The following is a 13,440-nucleotide window of genomic DNA, read 5'->3' as shown; positions in this document are numbered from 1 at the left end:
AGCAAATGCCGAAGTCTCGTACAGATGTCAGGTTAGAAGGGCGAACAGACGAAAGTGCGCAGTTTACCAAAACAGCGAGTTCAGTGGATTTTTCTGAGACATTGTCCTCGAGTGAAGATCGTACCGAGTGAAAATAAATCAGCCACGCTTGCGCCCATTACTCTACCTGACCATTCTGTGTGAGCCGAAACATTGATGCCACAAATTTCAAGCTTTCTTGCCTCAGCAGTCCACGCAAGGAGCTCAACGGTCGGTGTCTATCACTTATTGACGACGAAGCACGATGGAAGACCTCCAGTGAAGACGCGACCACAGGAACGCGCTAGTGAAGAGGTCCTTATCGATAAGCCAGACATGTTTGCTGCCTTGTATGGAGTACCATGAAGTCACTATCCTTCCTTCAAGTTCTCGTCAACAACACCACCTTATGCTCTTGCTCTCCCTCTCATAGTCATCAGAGGCATATCAAATTGATAGACACTTAACCCTGTCGTGACAGGTCAAAGAGCCCGAAGCACATAACTCAAAGCCTTAATAAGACAGCCCGTGAGAACCGTCACGTGACCTAGAGTTGAACGGCGACTTCGTCCAAGGTTGTCTTTGTGGTGGTAGAGGGGCTGGTGAAAGGAGACTGTTGAAGGCTGCAAGATGACTACGGAGACGATGACCAATGGAACTGCCTCGAGAGCAAGATGGTACGCGCCCCTCAAGCAAAGGCAAGCGTTTTGACTAACAACTCTAGGCACCATCTCGACACCATACTCTCAACTGCCTCACCCTATGCCGACGAAGACTACGTTCCTGGCTCTGAAACAGTCTCAGTACTCGAAGGTTCCAAGATCCTGGTAATCGGCGCCGGCGGTCTAGGCTGTGAACTTCTCAAGAACCTCGCCCTATCTGGTTTCAAGGATATCCACGTAATAGACATGGACACCATCGACGTCTCCAACCTGAACCGTCAGTTCCTCTTCCGTCAGTCCGACGTCGGCAAATCCAAAGCAGAAGTAGCTGCCGCCTTCGTCGAAAAACGAGTTCCAGGCGTAAAGATCACCCCCTACAACGGCAAGATCCAAGACAAAGACGAAGATTACTACATGCAATTCAAGCTCATAATCTGCGGTCTAGACTCCATCGAAGCCCGCCGCTGGATAAACTCAACCCTAATCGACATGGTCGACGAGACCAATCCCGAGTCCCTAAAACCCCTAATCGACGGCGGCACAGAAGGCTTCAAAGGCCAAGCACGAGTCATCCTCCCCACCCTATCCTCCTGCATCGAATGCCAACTCTCCATGCACGCTCCCCGCGCCGCAGTCCCCCTCTGCACACTCGCTACAATCCCCAGACAGCCGCAACACTGCATCGAATGGGCCCACATCATCGCCTGGCCCGAGCAACGCAAAGACGACACCCTCGACATGGACGACCCAGAGCACGTCTCCTGGCTCTATCAGAAAGCGCTCGCCCGAGCCCAAGAATTCAACATATCCGGCGTAACATACGCGATGACACAAGGCGTAGTAAAAAACATCATCCCCGCCATCGCATCCACAAACGCAATCGTCGCAGCAGCATGTACGAATGAAGCTCTTAAGCTCGCGACTTCCTGCGCCCCCTTTCTAACAAACTACATGATGTACACCGGCGACAGCGAGACGGGTCTCTACACATACACCTTCGAAGCCGAGAAGAAAGACGACTGTCCCGTGTGCGGCCAGCTCGCACAGAACATAACAGTTGACCCAGAGATGAAATTGGAGGATTTCTTGGCGATGTTAGCGGAACGAGCGGAGGCACAACTCAAGAAGCCGAGTATTAGGACGGAGGGGAAGAGTCTGTATATGCGGTTTCCGCCTGGATTGGAGGAGTCGACGCGGCCGAATTTGGGGAAGAAACTGAGGGAGTTGGTGGGGGATGGGGAGGAGGTGGGTGTTAGTGATCCGGCTTTTGCGATTCAGTTTAAGTTTCGGTTGAACTTTGGCAAGTGATGAGGTGGTGCTGGAGGGGTTGGTTGCACTTCGCGATGTGAGTACATTTCAGCGAGCGAGCATTTGCAGGCAAGGCAAGACGAAAAGTGTATGAGGAAATGATTGACGATCAATGGAGCGGACTGAAGAACGGGAGAGATTATAGAGAATCATAAAATGTCGAGGAGAGCTTGTCATGGTGCAAGACCAGCTCCCCAGTCTTCAGAATTGTCTGTACGTTGTGAGCGTTTTTGCTGTGCGTCTCCTCAAGTAGGAGCTGGGTGTATGGAGTATCGGCCGAAACTGGTCAGTGACTAGGTTGCGCGAACGTTACTTCCTTGTTTTGTGCTTATGACCAAACTATATGCATCGTATATATGACTGTCCAACCCTGCCAAGCTCTAATGTACAAGAAGTGTCTTGATATGTGCCTCGTAGGTTCCAAAAAATTTATTCAGATTTCTTTCGCAAGCTTCCCACCCTCCTCTTGATCCTGTTGCTTAAGCTGGTTCTGCGGCCAAGGCCCTCGTCATTGTCATTCGCGAATGCTTCCGACCTATACGCGCTACTACCGCTGCGTCTTCTGTTGGTGTCTTGAAGTTCGACACCACCGTTCTTCTCTTCAAGTGAGTGCTCCTTGAGCGCCTTCTCGATGCTATAGCTCGGCTCGCCCTTACCCTTAATGTCATCTGGGTGGTATTGCAAACCAGCCCATCTCTTGTATGGCCCGCCTCCTGCGTTTTCCTCGACCATCATGTTATCGCCTTCCTTGTAGTTGTATGTGTGGCCATTGCGATCCGTCATGCCAGGCGGGTAAGCGGCCACGCCATCAAGCGGGTGGTGTCGCTGGACCGCATCGACAACCTTTTCGTGAGGCGTGGCTCTTAATGCCTCCTGGTTGCTTTGGGCAACGGCTGCGACAGGGGAGGAGTAGTATGAATTGTTCCTTGCGTAAAGTGTCGCATCGTACGGTCCTCCGTGGTGGTACTGGCCTAGACCAGAGGCGTCGAGGCTGTCGACTGTGTCTGGTTTGATTGCGTGTTTCTTGGTTGCGTGACGGGCCCTATCGGCCACTGCCTTCTCTCTTGCAAGCTGTTCGAGCGGTCGAACGCTCGGATCACCCGGATAGCGTTCCCTCAATGAGGATGATCGGCGTGGACGGCTGCTTTGTCCCATGAAATCAGATCTGTGTCCTCCGGAACTTCCGCGGGAGCGTCGTGGTGATGCAGATGGAGGTGGTGAGGGGTATGTCTTCTCGGCTGAGCTTACAGATGCCTCCTTAGCCACGCCATGCTGTTGTCTGAATGGATTGTTACTGCTCAATCTCCGGGATTCGCTTTGTGGTGTGATTGGCGTCGCAGAAGTCGAGGCCTCCGAGGCTGGTCGGAAATGTGTGTTCAACCCGGTCTCATCGGATGGATCGGGCGCTGTTAATGGGTCGTTGATATACTGCTGTGCCTGTCTATCAGTCAGTCGATGTCTAGAGGCATCTTAGGGAGAGCGAGCGTACCCAGTTCTTGTCGATTGAAGACATGTTGACGGGTATGGACTGAGCCTGGCGCCGTATGTAGCGCTGACTACAATTTTGTGGTTATCGAAGATGTCAAAATGGCCTATATGGTGAGCATAAAGGTAGAAACAATGCGAAGCAGCAGAAGAGCCGTTAGCACTTGATGATGCGAAGCCTAGAGAATACGATCCAGAATTGGTGCACTTATCGTACCTTAGCGACGACGCAGCTTGCGACGTGTGTGCAGAAAGTTAGGCCATTGACATCATAGCACAACCGACATCCCGGCGATGAGCTGTTCAAGGTTGAGCTCATCACTCCACAGGATTGGGCGGCGGCCGCGCAACGTAGTTCCACATGCAGTGGATGTTGAGGCTGAGTTTGTCATTTGATGGAGTCCGAGACATTTGGCTTCCTCGCACGTCCGAAGACCTGTGATCAGATGCCGCTGTATTTGCTTGAGGTCCGTAGAAAAGAACAGCAAGGACCAGAAGATCATGCCTGAGGAGTTCAGATCAGCTGTTCTTTCTGCCTGAAGATTGCTTGGCAGGTACAACTTTGGCTTCAGCTAAATTTGGCTAGCACGTGTCTGCCCCGGCTCCCCCTGTCCGAGGATGAAGAACTATGACATCGCCATGACCTTGGTAGGCTATTCCGATTCCGAAGACGATGCCGAGCAAACCAAAGAGACAACCATCAAGGGCCTTGAAACTAGAAAGAAACACGCGGGCGAAGCAACCCTGAAGAGAAAAAGGCAGGAGCGAGACGATAAACCTGCCCAACGCATCGGGAAGCCTGCCCCTTCCCTGCCTGCCAACTTTCATACCTTGTATGCTACACAGGTAAGGACAAGCACGAGTGACGATCCCGCATTACATGGTGGCCGCCAGCGACAAGTTCCTCACGTTGTAGGCAATTGGCCCAGCTTTGTCTATCTCGAATGGCTGCCGGCAGAAGACGATTTGCTTGTCCTCGACCAGGTAATCAAGGAAGCAGCGAGCCAGTTGCAGGCAGGCTCGGAGACAAAGGGTGCAAGCTACAAGCTTGAGAGCTCGCTGCGGTCCGAGCTTGGTGTTCGCCTGCCACTTCACATCAGTCTATCTTCTCCGCTAACGCTGACCACTGACACCAAAGATGAATTCGAAAAGGGACTGACCAAAGCAATACAAAATGCAGGTATTCGTACTTTTCAGATCAGGCCATCTGGCGTCCGCTGGGTCAGCAACTTTGACAAGACTCGTCATTTTCTCATTCTAAGTTTGACCAAGCCTGGAGACGACCAGTTGCAGACTTTACTATCGACATGTAACGGTGTGGCTCGACGATTCGGTCTTACAGAACTGTACGGCAACAGAGGGGGCAATGGCGTGGGCGTCCCCCAGCAGCCTGTTGCTCAGCTTGGAGGCGACAAAGCCATCGTCCCTGCCGATGCCAACGACATGTTCCATATCAGCATTGCTTGGACTTTGGCGAGACCTGCCAACGAAGCCGTCAACATTGGAGAGGAATCGTACCAGAGGCTAACGGGCATCAAGCTGTTTGTCGGGGAAGTCCTTATTAAGATTGGCAACGCTGTCTCGACCGTCCACTTGCGAGAAGCGGCAACAAAACGGACATAGTCTTCCTTCAACGAGAGAAGTGGAAATGAAATGACGCCGAGCGAGAAGGCTGGCCTCACACAGCGTCACCCTTGGCTGTGGATTGACCTGAATGCTCCTCAGTGATAGGCGTCTAGAGGCGAAATAAGGCCAATCTCGAACGGTAGAGCATGAAGTTCCTGCAAAGTGATCACGAAGCAATACAGATCAGAAACCCTAATGGCACCACAAGAAACACTGTGGACCAAGACATCAAACACCTCGTCAAAACGGGAAAAAGCATTGACACTGCAAGCAAGGGAATAAACAAAAAAGACTCTTGGACGCGGAATCGAACACGCGATCATCACCGTGACTGGGTGATATACTAACCATTGTACTATCCAAGACCATGGGAAGAAACAGGCTGTTCTGCTTGTTGGAATCATATGTCTGCATACTGCATATAAGCATTGGCACTGGCAGGGCAACAGGTGGGCGAAATATCAGAAGGACCTACCCACCAGAGCGAGGCAAAGGAAGGCTGAGAGAAAGCAGGTCCGAATCTGGTAATCATTTTGAGCAGATCAGGCTAGCGCGGAAAAGGAGAGCCTGAATCAGCATGCATAAGGGACGAAGAGCATGTGTTCCCAGATGCTGGTGCAGCGTGGCGATGCAGTTCAGGAGCTGGTGTGGGACAAGGTGAGCTCAGCCAGCAGTGTGTGAATAAGCGACAAGGATGCGACACACGCAGCGCAGCGACTTGGTTTGTAGGATGTTATCATCTATATCCACAAATCGAGCACCGAATCATCCAGCGTGATACGACCTGCCCCTAGGTTATCGTCAGACATTGAGACAATCTATCAGAAAATACCAATGAATTCATTCGATGGACATAGAGCTCCGTACTATGCTATTTCGACGTGCGTAGGATGTACCTACTATAGGGGTCCTGACAATTTGCTCTAAGCAGTGCTCACACGAAAATTACTAATAATTCGTGTGTCTCGGCCTTTCTATACTCTCGTGTAAGCCCCTTCTCGTGAACCACTATAGACCCTGCGCACGGGTTCTCTAACATAAACCGCATTGCCGTGCCCACCGGACACGGTCGTCCTACACCCGCCTTCCTACCCGCCGTAAACATTGCTGCTGTAACGTCCAGTGTATGACATTACTCCAAGAGCACAGCGCAGCTACGATGCAACGCTTGACCGTAGAATAGCACAACAAGGAGCCCAAGGAAGAACATCCGTGTCGCTCTCAACGTGATATTTCGAGCTCAGGACTAAAACTACAGTAAGACTACCGCAACCCACCCAAACCAATACCCTCACCGACCGTCGCCCTCCGGTCCGCAGCCCCAAACACACTCCTCAGATACCCAGCCGACCGTTCATACAACTCATTCGTCCTCTTCTGATCCCGAAACGGATTCGGACTCTTATCCCACCCATGCGGCACACCAGGAATCGTCTCAACATTCACATCCTTCCCGAGCCCACTCAACCTCTCGCTGAATCTCTCGCCTTCGGCAAGAAGCATATCCCATTCACACAGCCACATCTGTATCCGCTGCGGTAAACCATCGACGATCATGTGGTCTGGTGCTAACGCTGGACTGGCGTAGGGTGAACAATGGTGACCTTCAACGTCCGGCGCGGGCAGATACGAGAAATCGAAGAGATCGGTGAAGACTGCGGGGAGGGTTTTGCCGGGGTTGCGGGACGCGCGCTTCTTTTCGGAGCGGGAGGAGGTCCAGTCGAGGAGGGGGTACCAGGCTAGGATTGAGACTATACGGAGTCGTGGGGCGCGTTCTGGGGAGGATGAACCGGATGATGAAGGGAGGTTTTGATCCGATCTGTTGAGGCGCGAGAAATGTGATCCTTGTGTGATGGTCCTGAGGAGGGCTGAGCGCGGGCCAGGCAGGTTCAATAAATTTGTGCGGGAGCTTTGTGCGGTGTAATTGGAGCGGTTGGTGGGCGTCTGGTGGAGATCTGTGGCTGATGACCATGGGGAGTTGTGTTTTGTGGTGGGTGTATTGTTAGGATCGGGTAGAGGCGTAAGGAGTCCCATTTCTTGCTCTGCTCTGTCTGTTGATGAGAGTTTAGTCATGTCCGGTTCTTCTGGAGATTCTGGATCCGGCACCCAGTTGCTTGCTGTCCTTTTCTGTGGCTCTAGTGGGATATGCTCTTCTGAAGCCTGCCTTTCGTACTGATATGTCAGACGAAAAGGGACGGTAAATGCAAGATTGGCGCCTGCTGAGAAACCCGACAAGGCTATTTGAGCTGGGTCTAGGTGGAGCTCCTCTGCGTGAGTTTGTAGATAGAGCAAAGCTTCTACACAGTCATCCACAGGCTGAGGAAATGGATGTTCTGGCGCTCTTCTGTAATTCACTGACACGAAAACAGCCGGTGTGTCTTTTAGAATGACTCGCGCCCAGTATCTGTCATCTGTAGCATGGCCCATGCAGAACCCTCCTCCGTGGAAGTTGACCACTATTGGGTATCTGTGTTCTGGCTGGTATTTCTTTTTCTGCTCATAGTCTTTTGGAACATAAAAATAGAGATCGATAGGTATGGTGTCCGTGGATATTTTGCGAATGAATGATTGCTTGGGTGCACCTGGACGAGCCCATCCGTGAAAAGTCATACCGAATGTCATCAGTGACCGCCAGAACCTCGCTTTCGTGATCAGCCACTTCCGCGAAGGCACCTGGGTGCTTTGTAAATGATGCGACATGGACCTTGGCCGCATCGCCATGGTATTCATGAGAAAGTTCTCTGGTGGGTCTTCTCTTGTGTCGTCCTTCTTGAAGACATTTTGAAAGGCAACCTTCACCCGCGGGCGCTGTTCCGAGGATCTGCTTTCGGTAGATTCAACAGGCTCGACAGGCTGCGGCACGAAGCCTTCAACCTCAGCACCAAAGTCTCGCGTATCTGGCTGTGCCATATTTGTGTGAGTTTCGGCAGATAGCTGCGTCTACCAAGCGTCTGGTCACGAGCTGAACCGGGTGAAGTTCTTGGAAATGTAGCTCGCAATTTACGGTGGTCGTTCGGCGCGGTCGATGAGACGGAGGTGACGGTTTTGTACTAATAGCATCGATGCCACTCTCGCTTTCACCTTTTCGGAAGCTCTGGATGTAGAACTAGAGGACGAAGTGGTTGAGGACTGCTCATGAGACTTCGATCAAGGGACAAGCGATTGCAATTGGAGGGAAGATGCAGGTGGACTGGGTGATGGTTGTGATTAGCTATTGATTGATGAACCGAGCAATTGACTTCTTGGCTAAGAAATACAGCCACGCGGGTCGCAATCTATACCCAATCGGAGTTGGTGGGAGTACTTTAAGGCCTGAAAGGCGTGTCGCTGGACGCGTATTAAGGCATCACTCGCCCATTTTGCCTGCTTACAGTAGGTAAGTACAAGTAACTATCTTATCCTAACCTGTCCCCACCAGCTCGCCTCATTATCATTGCGAATGCTTGACTACCTCATCTCTTCCCGGACAATTGATATGACTACCCTAGGCATAAATATACGACATAGAGGCCAAGTGACAGTCAACGTTGAGCGTCCGGGATGGGACTTACCTTTGTTCATTGCTGAAAACATTGTTGTCGCCTCGCCGCCTTTCTCCCCCTACGAGTCGTTTCCCACACAATCAGGTCCCCGTGAACTCTGCATAACTATCTCTCTGTTTCCCTTCAAAACGTTCTTCATTGCAGATTCACGACGCGCGAGGTCCTTCACCTCTCTCGTCAATATGAGCTGCAGCAATACTGTCGAGTGTGCTACTTCTGCCGCCCATGTTCATAAAGATGGCTGCTCCATGACCCAGGTACGGTGCACGGTGATCCTGCAGTTGCTGACACACTTGTGACCTATAGTATAACAAAAGGCCAATCATGTACCTGTCATCTTGTTGTTGGAAGGTGAAAGGTGACCCCGCCAAGGTGATGAGTAAGCTTTCGCCAATAAGTCATGTCCCCAAAGAGTCCACGGGTGCTTCAAGCGTTGAGCTAAGGGACAAGCCGCAGGGCATTGATTTGCCGACAGTGCTTAAGCTGCCCCTCACACCCCTCACACGGGTCCTTCACAGAAAATACCCAAAACGGCGGCCCGCTAGAGACGCGATTCACGAGGACTACTGTATGGTGCAAGACAACTTGTGTGTAAGCTTAGCCGGAAGTATGCGTACTATTTCAGCGTGTGATATTGCTAACAAGGACGAGCTGTAGCATGTGGACAAGCTTTGAGGTGCGAGTGTCTGATTAATACGCCAGCTACTTTACTAGACAGCCCACCGTATCTCACAACCTCTATCTGACTTTCTCCTCTTCTTACCTTTCTCGTCGCTTCAATCCAAACCTATCGTTCTGTTCATAAGCTCCAGCGCGCTTGATTCAAGTAGCGACGTTGTTGGGAAGGAGCTCAAAAACTGTGTGTCAACCGCTGCCGGCATTCAGTTCGTCTGTTTTCCGCGCGAGGTACAGCAAGGTTTGACCTGCCCATCTGCTTCAACGCGGTACAACTTACGGCCCAACCTGTCTTGCTTTGAAAGGCTTCTCCTTGCGGGCTAGAAAGTCACAGCATGTCAGCCTTCAAGAGAATCTCGACCGCCCTGTCGCATGATGACAAGAAGCGATCTTCAAGCGGACATCGTACACCAACAGGAGACAGCGCAAACGGCATCACCAGCCCTACAGGGACTACCAAAAGAGGCTCAATAGCTGCAATACTCCACCGATTCGATCGCAAATCCGACTATTCGTCTGGCACCTCTGACAGCGAGACCGACAGCGATGACCTCGACGATGGCACAAGCAAAAATGCAGCTAGAAGGCTGGAGAGGAAACAGAAGAAGAAGGAGATTAGGGCCCGAATGAGCATGGAGAGTAGCCAGGAGGAATCAGAGGAGAGGTTGAAACAACGACTTGAAGAGGCCGCGGCCAAGGAGACCGACGACATGCGAGCCCGATATGGAGAGCTGCCCATGTCTCAGTCTACAACCCGCAATACCGACAAACGTATTGACGTTGATACCTTGACAGAGGATATGATCGGCCAGGAAGTTGCCTTCCGCGCTCGCATTCACCACCACCGCAACATGGGCCAGAAACTGGCCTTCATCATGTTCAGACAGCGAATCTCCACCATCCAAGGTGTGTTGGTGGAGGAGCCAGGAGTCGTTGGGCCGCTGATGATTCACTGGTCCGAGCATGTCCGCACTGGTAGTATCATGAGAGTCAGAGGCGTTGTGCAAAAACCGACCGTACCTGTAAAATCCGCCTCTATCCACAATTTGGAGGTCAAGATCACCCAACTGCACATAATAGTGAAGCGTGCCGAGCCAGGTAGTACCCTTGGTGTGAGATGGAAAGCAAAGCTGACGAATCGCAGTCCCATTTTCAGTACAGGAAGCCGAGCTGAGCATTCAAGACGAGGCCCATAAATACGAAGGCGCCCGTCAGAACATGATCTCTGACCGTACACGTCTAGCGAACCGTATCATTGATCTTCGGACGGCGACCTCCCAGTCCATTTTCCGCATTCAAGCTGCCACGGGCAATCTGTTCAGGAGCGCTCTTGATGAGCGAGGCTTCGTCGAAATTCATTCTCCTAAAATACAGGTAAGAATCGTATGAGAGCAGCTGGAACTTGGGCTGACCTAACCTAGGGCGCTGCTACCGAATCTGGCGCATCCGTTTTCAAGCTCAATTACTTCGGCAGAGAAGCCTTCCTAGCACAATCACCACAACTTGCAAAGCAGATGGCTATTGCAGGTGACTTTGAGAGAGTATACGAGATTGGTGCCGTCTTCCGCGCCGAGAACTCGAACACACATCGTCATTTGTGCGAGTATACTGGTCTCGACTTCGAGATGGCCCTCGAGGAGCACTATTGGGAAGCACTTGATGTGGCTGACGAAGTCCTCAAAACGATCTTCAAAGGTATCTACACTAAATACCGCCGCGAGGTTGAAGTCATCAAGGAACAGTTTCCCTCTGAGGATCTCGTCTGGCTCGAAGAGACACCTCGGATCCCTTTCAAAGACGGAGTCGCCATGCTGAACGAGTCTGGTTGGCTCAATGAAGATGGCGAACAGCTCTCGCCGCTTGAAGACTTTGGCACTCGAGACGAGATGCGTTTGGGAGAACTGGTCAAAGAGAAATACAAGACAGACTACTACATATTGGACAAGTTCCCCCGCTCCGCTCGACCTTTCTACACAATGCCAGACCCACAAGATCCACACTACACGAACGCTTTCGACATATTCGTTCGTGGTCAAGAAATCATCTCAGGCTCTCAACGTATTCATGAGGCCGCATTCCTTGAGGAGAACATGCGCTTGGTCGGTATTGATCCCGAAAGCATGTCCGAATATCTCGAAGGCTTCAGATGGGGTGCGCCACCACACGCCGGCATTGGCGTCGGTCTCGAGCGAATCGTCATGCTGATCCTCAAGCTCGGCAACATCAGACTTGCGTCCCTCTTCCATCGCGACCCACGATCCTTCCCACCAAAACCAAAGGTGGAAAAACTTCCACACCCAGACGCCGATACTCTTCACCCAATGTGGGCACGGGAGCGCGGCAGAACAGTCCCCGTGGACCAGCGTGTGATGCCTGACCTTTTCGAGTTGATTGCGAATTACGGCGACGCGACAGCAACGTCGTGGGGTGATGAGCGCTATAAGATCTGGCGGGACACCAGTACTGGTGCAGCCATTTCCTACGTACCAGAGGGCCGATATGCCATCCTACCGGGAGACCCACTCTGTGATGAGAGCCAGTACTATTCCGTCATCAGCAGATTTTTGTCATGGCTCAAGAAAGAAACCAAGCTCAAGCCCATCTGGCTTCTTGTTGGCAAGCCTGTAGAAGAAGTCCTCGGCGAACGTCTGGGCTGGAAAACTCTTTCCTGTGTGGCAGAAGAACGGGTCGACGCGACAAAGAAATCAGCTGAATCCGATCCAGAAGTGGCGAGGAAAATCAGACGAGCTCAAGAACTCGGGGTAAAGATCACAGATCTCGACACAAAGAAGCCAGTACCGGAAGACGTCAAGACCAAAGCCAACGCCAGAGTCAAGGACTGGCTGAACAACCGCAAAGGCACGCAAATACATCTCTCCAATATCGAGCTGTTCCGTGACGAGGAACACAGGCGCTACCACATCGCCGAAGACAAAGAGGGCAACGTTGTCGGTATCGCTGTACTTGCACAACTGGCGCCAAAGCACGGCTGGCAGGCCAAATACACTCTCGACTTCCCCGGTGCGCCGTCAGGCACGATCGAGTACATCACCACGCACGCCTTGTCCGAGGCAGCCAACGCAGGCATCAAGCATGTCACATTTGGTGGTGGTGCCGCACCTCATTTGACACCGGGGCATCACTTGTCAGGCGCGAGAGTGAAGATGTTGCAGGGCACATACGACGCCATCATCAAGCAGTTCAATCTGGTGAGGAAGAGTGAATTCCGAGAGAAGATGGGTGCTGTTGGTGAGCCTGTCTGGATTGCATACCCTCCTCGCGGCCTTGGCAGTTCTGGCAGGGGCATTAAGGCCATTATGAGGTTCTTCCAGGATGAGTAGATATGAAGCCATGCCTGGCGATAAAGGAGTAACCCAATCTTGAATGTGATTTTGCTGTACGTTGGCCGAGACGGAATCAAGTAGAAATCTCTGCCTATCGGAACTCACTGACGAACGTGAGACCAGCTACGTGTATCGAATGTTCATTGACATACAAACAGTAGAAGCGACACTACTGACTACTACCTACTGTGTTGCAAAAAGGTAGATTGTCAGGTTCGGAGCCTCAGTAGTAGGGTAAGCATTACGCTAACCAAATATGGTTAGCTCTAAATCGAGCTTTCGACTTCATTTCCATTCAAGTTGGTCACAACTTTGCTTCCTTCTTCGTTTGCCTAAGGTTCTTCTCAACATCAAACGTGAAGAGTTTATTGACTACATACGTAGGTATGGAGGTATGGTCTCGTCATCGAAGACCTGGTATCATTCGCTTGAATAGGCATGATGGCGCAAAAAGTAGAGAACCACAACTTGAGTATCTGAGTTGAACTACAAGTGTGACACATCGATCAGTGCCACTGCTCTGATCTGTGAGAAGGACAAAAAAAGATCCCACTCGGATTTGAACCTCAGAACGATGTCTCGATAACTCGACGGAACTCCAGTATAAGTATCAATCGACATCTTGCTGCATGCTAAAGCACCCGACGGAACCCCAGTATAGACACTTAGCAGCAATCGCACCTCGACGGAACTCCAGTATTAAGGTGCGATATCTGAGATCAACCTGAGGTGTGACCTTTTCGAGCACAAATTTGCGGCCATATTCGAATATCACTTCGA

General features: G+C 51.5%; 5 protein-coding genes and 1 non-coding gene across 6 annotated transcripts; 3 read left to right on the top strand and 3 right to left on the bottom strand.

Annotated features, from left to right (window-relative positions):
* Positions 1-648: 648 nt before the first annotated feature.
* Positions 649-1,988, top strand: uba3 (NEDD8 activating enzyme; the record flags this gene model as incomplete). Its single annotated transcript, XM_064875247.1, has 2 exons — positions 649-695; positions 743-1,988. The coding sequence occupies 2 exons, from the start codon at positions 649-651 to the stop codon at positions 1,986-1,988; spliced, it is 1,293 nt and encodes a 430-aa protein (XP_064728512.1).
* Positions 1,989-2,417: 429 nt separating this feature from the next.
* Positions 2,418-3,501, bottom strand: PMZ80_006836 (uncharacterized protein; the record flags this gene model as incomplete). Its single annotated transcript, XM_064875246.1, has 2 exons — positions 2,418-3,425; positions 3,478-3,501. 2 exons carry the CDS (start codon positions 3,499-3,501, stop codon positions 2,418-2,420), a joined length of 1,032 nt encoding a protein of 343 aa, XP_064728511.1.
* A 590-nt stretch (positions 3,502-4,091) lies between these two features.
* Positions 4,092-5,096, top strand: USB1 (poly(U)-specific 3'-to-5' RNA exonuclease; the record flags this gene model as incomplete). The annotated part of the gene is made up of 1 exon (XM_064875245.1): positions 4,092-5,096. The coding sequence occupies one exon, from the start codon at positions 4,092-4,094 to the stop codon at positions 5,094-5,096; it is 1,005 nt and encodes a 334-aa protein (XP_064728510.1).
* A 295-nt stretch (positions 5,097-5,391) lies between these two features.
* PMZ80_006834 lies at positions 5,392-5,464 on the bottom strand. The gene has a single exon. It is a non-coding gene; the product is annotated as a tRNA-Asp (tRNA).
* An 898-nt stretch (positions 5,465-6,362) lies between these two features.
* On the bottom strand, positions 6,363-8,009 carry PMZ80_006833 (uncharacterized protein; the record flags this gene model as incomplete). Its single annotated transcript, XM_064875244.1, has 1 exon — positions 6,363-8,009. One exon carries the CDS (start codon positions 8,007-8,009, stop codon positions 6,363-6,365), a length of 1,647 nt encoding a protein of 548 aa, XP_064728509.1.
* Positions 8,010-9,651: 1,642 nt separating this feature from the next.
* DPS1_1 (aspartate--tRNA ligase dps1) lies at positions 9,652-12,657 on the top strand (the record flags this gene model as incomplete). Its single annotated transcript, XM_064875243.1, has 3 exons — positions 9,652-10,414; positions 10,461-10,690; positions 10,738-12,657. 3 exons carry the CDS (start codon positions 9,652-9,654, stop codon positions 12,655-12,657), a joined length of 2,913 nt encoding a protein of 970 aa, XP_064728508.1.
* Between the last annotated feature and the right edge of the window lie 783 nt (positions 12,658-13,440).

This window comes from Knufia obscura (assembly GCF_036327395.1).
Source record: "Knufia obscura strain CCFEE 5817 isolate CBS 148926 chromosome Unknown scaffold_8, whole genome shotgun sequence".
NCBI lineage: Eukaryota > Fungi > Ascomycota > Eurotiomycetes > Chaetothyriales > Trichomeriaceae > Knufia > Knufia obscura.
This window is presented reverse-complemented; position numbering and strand designations above follow the sequence as displayed.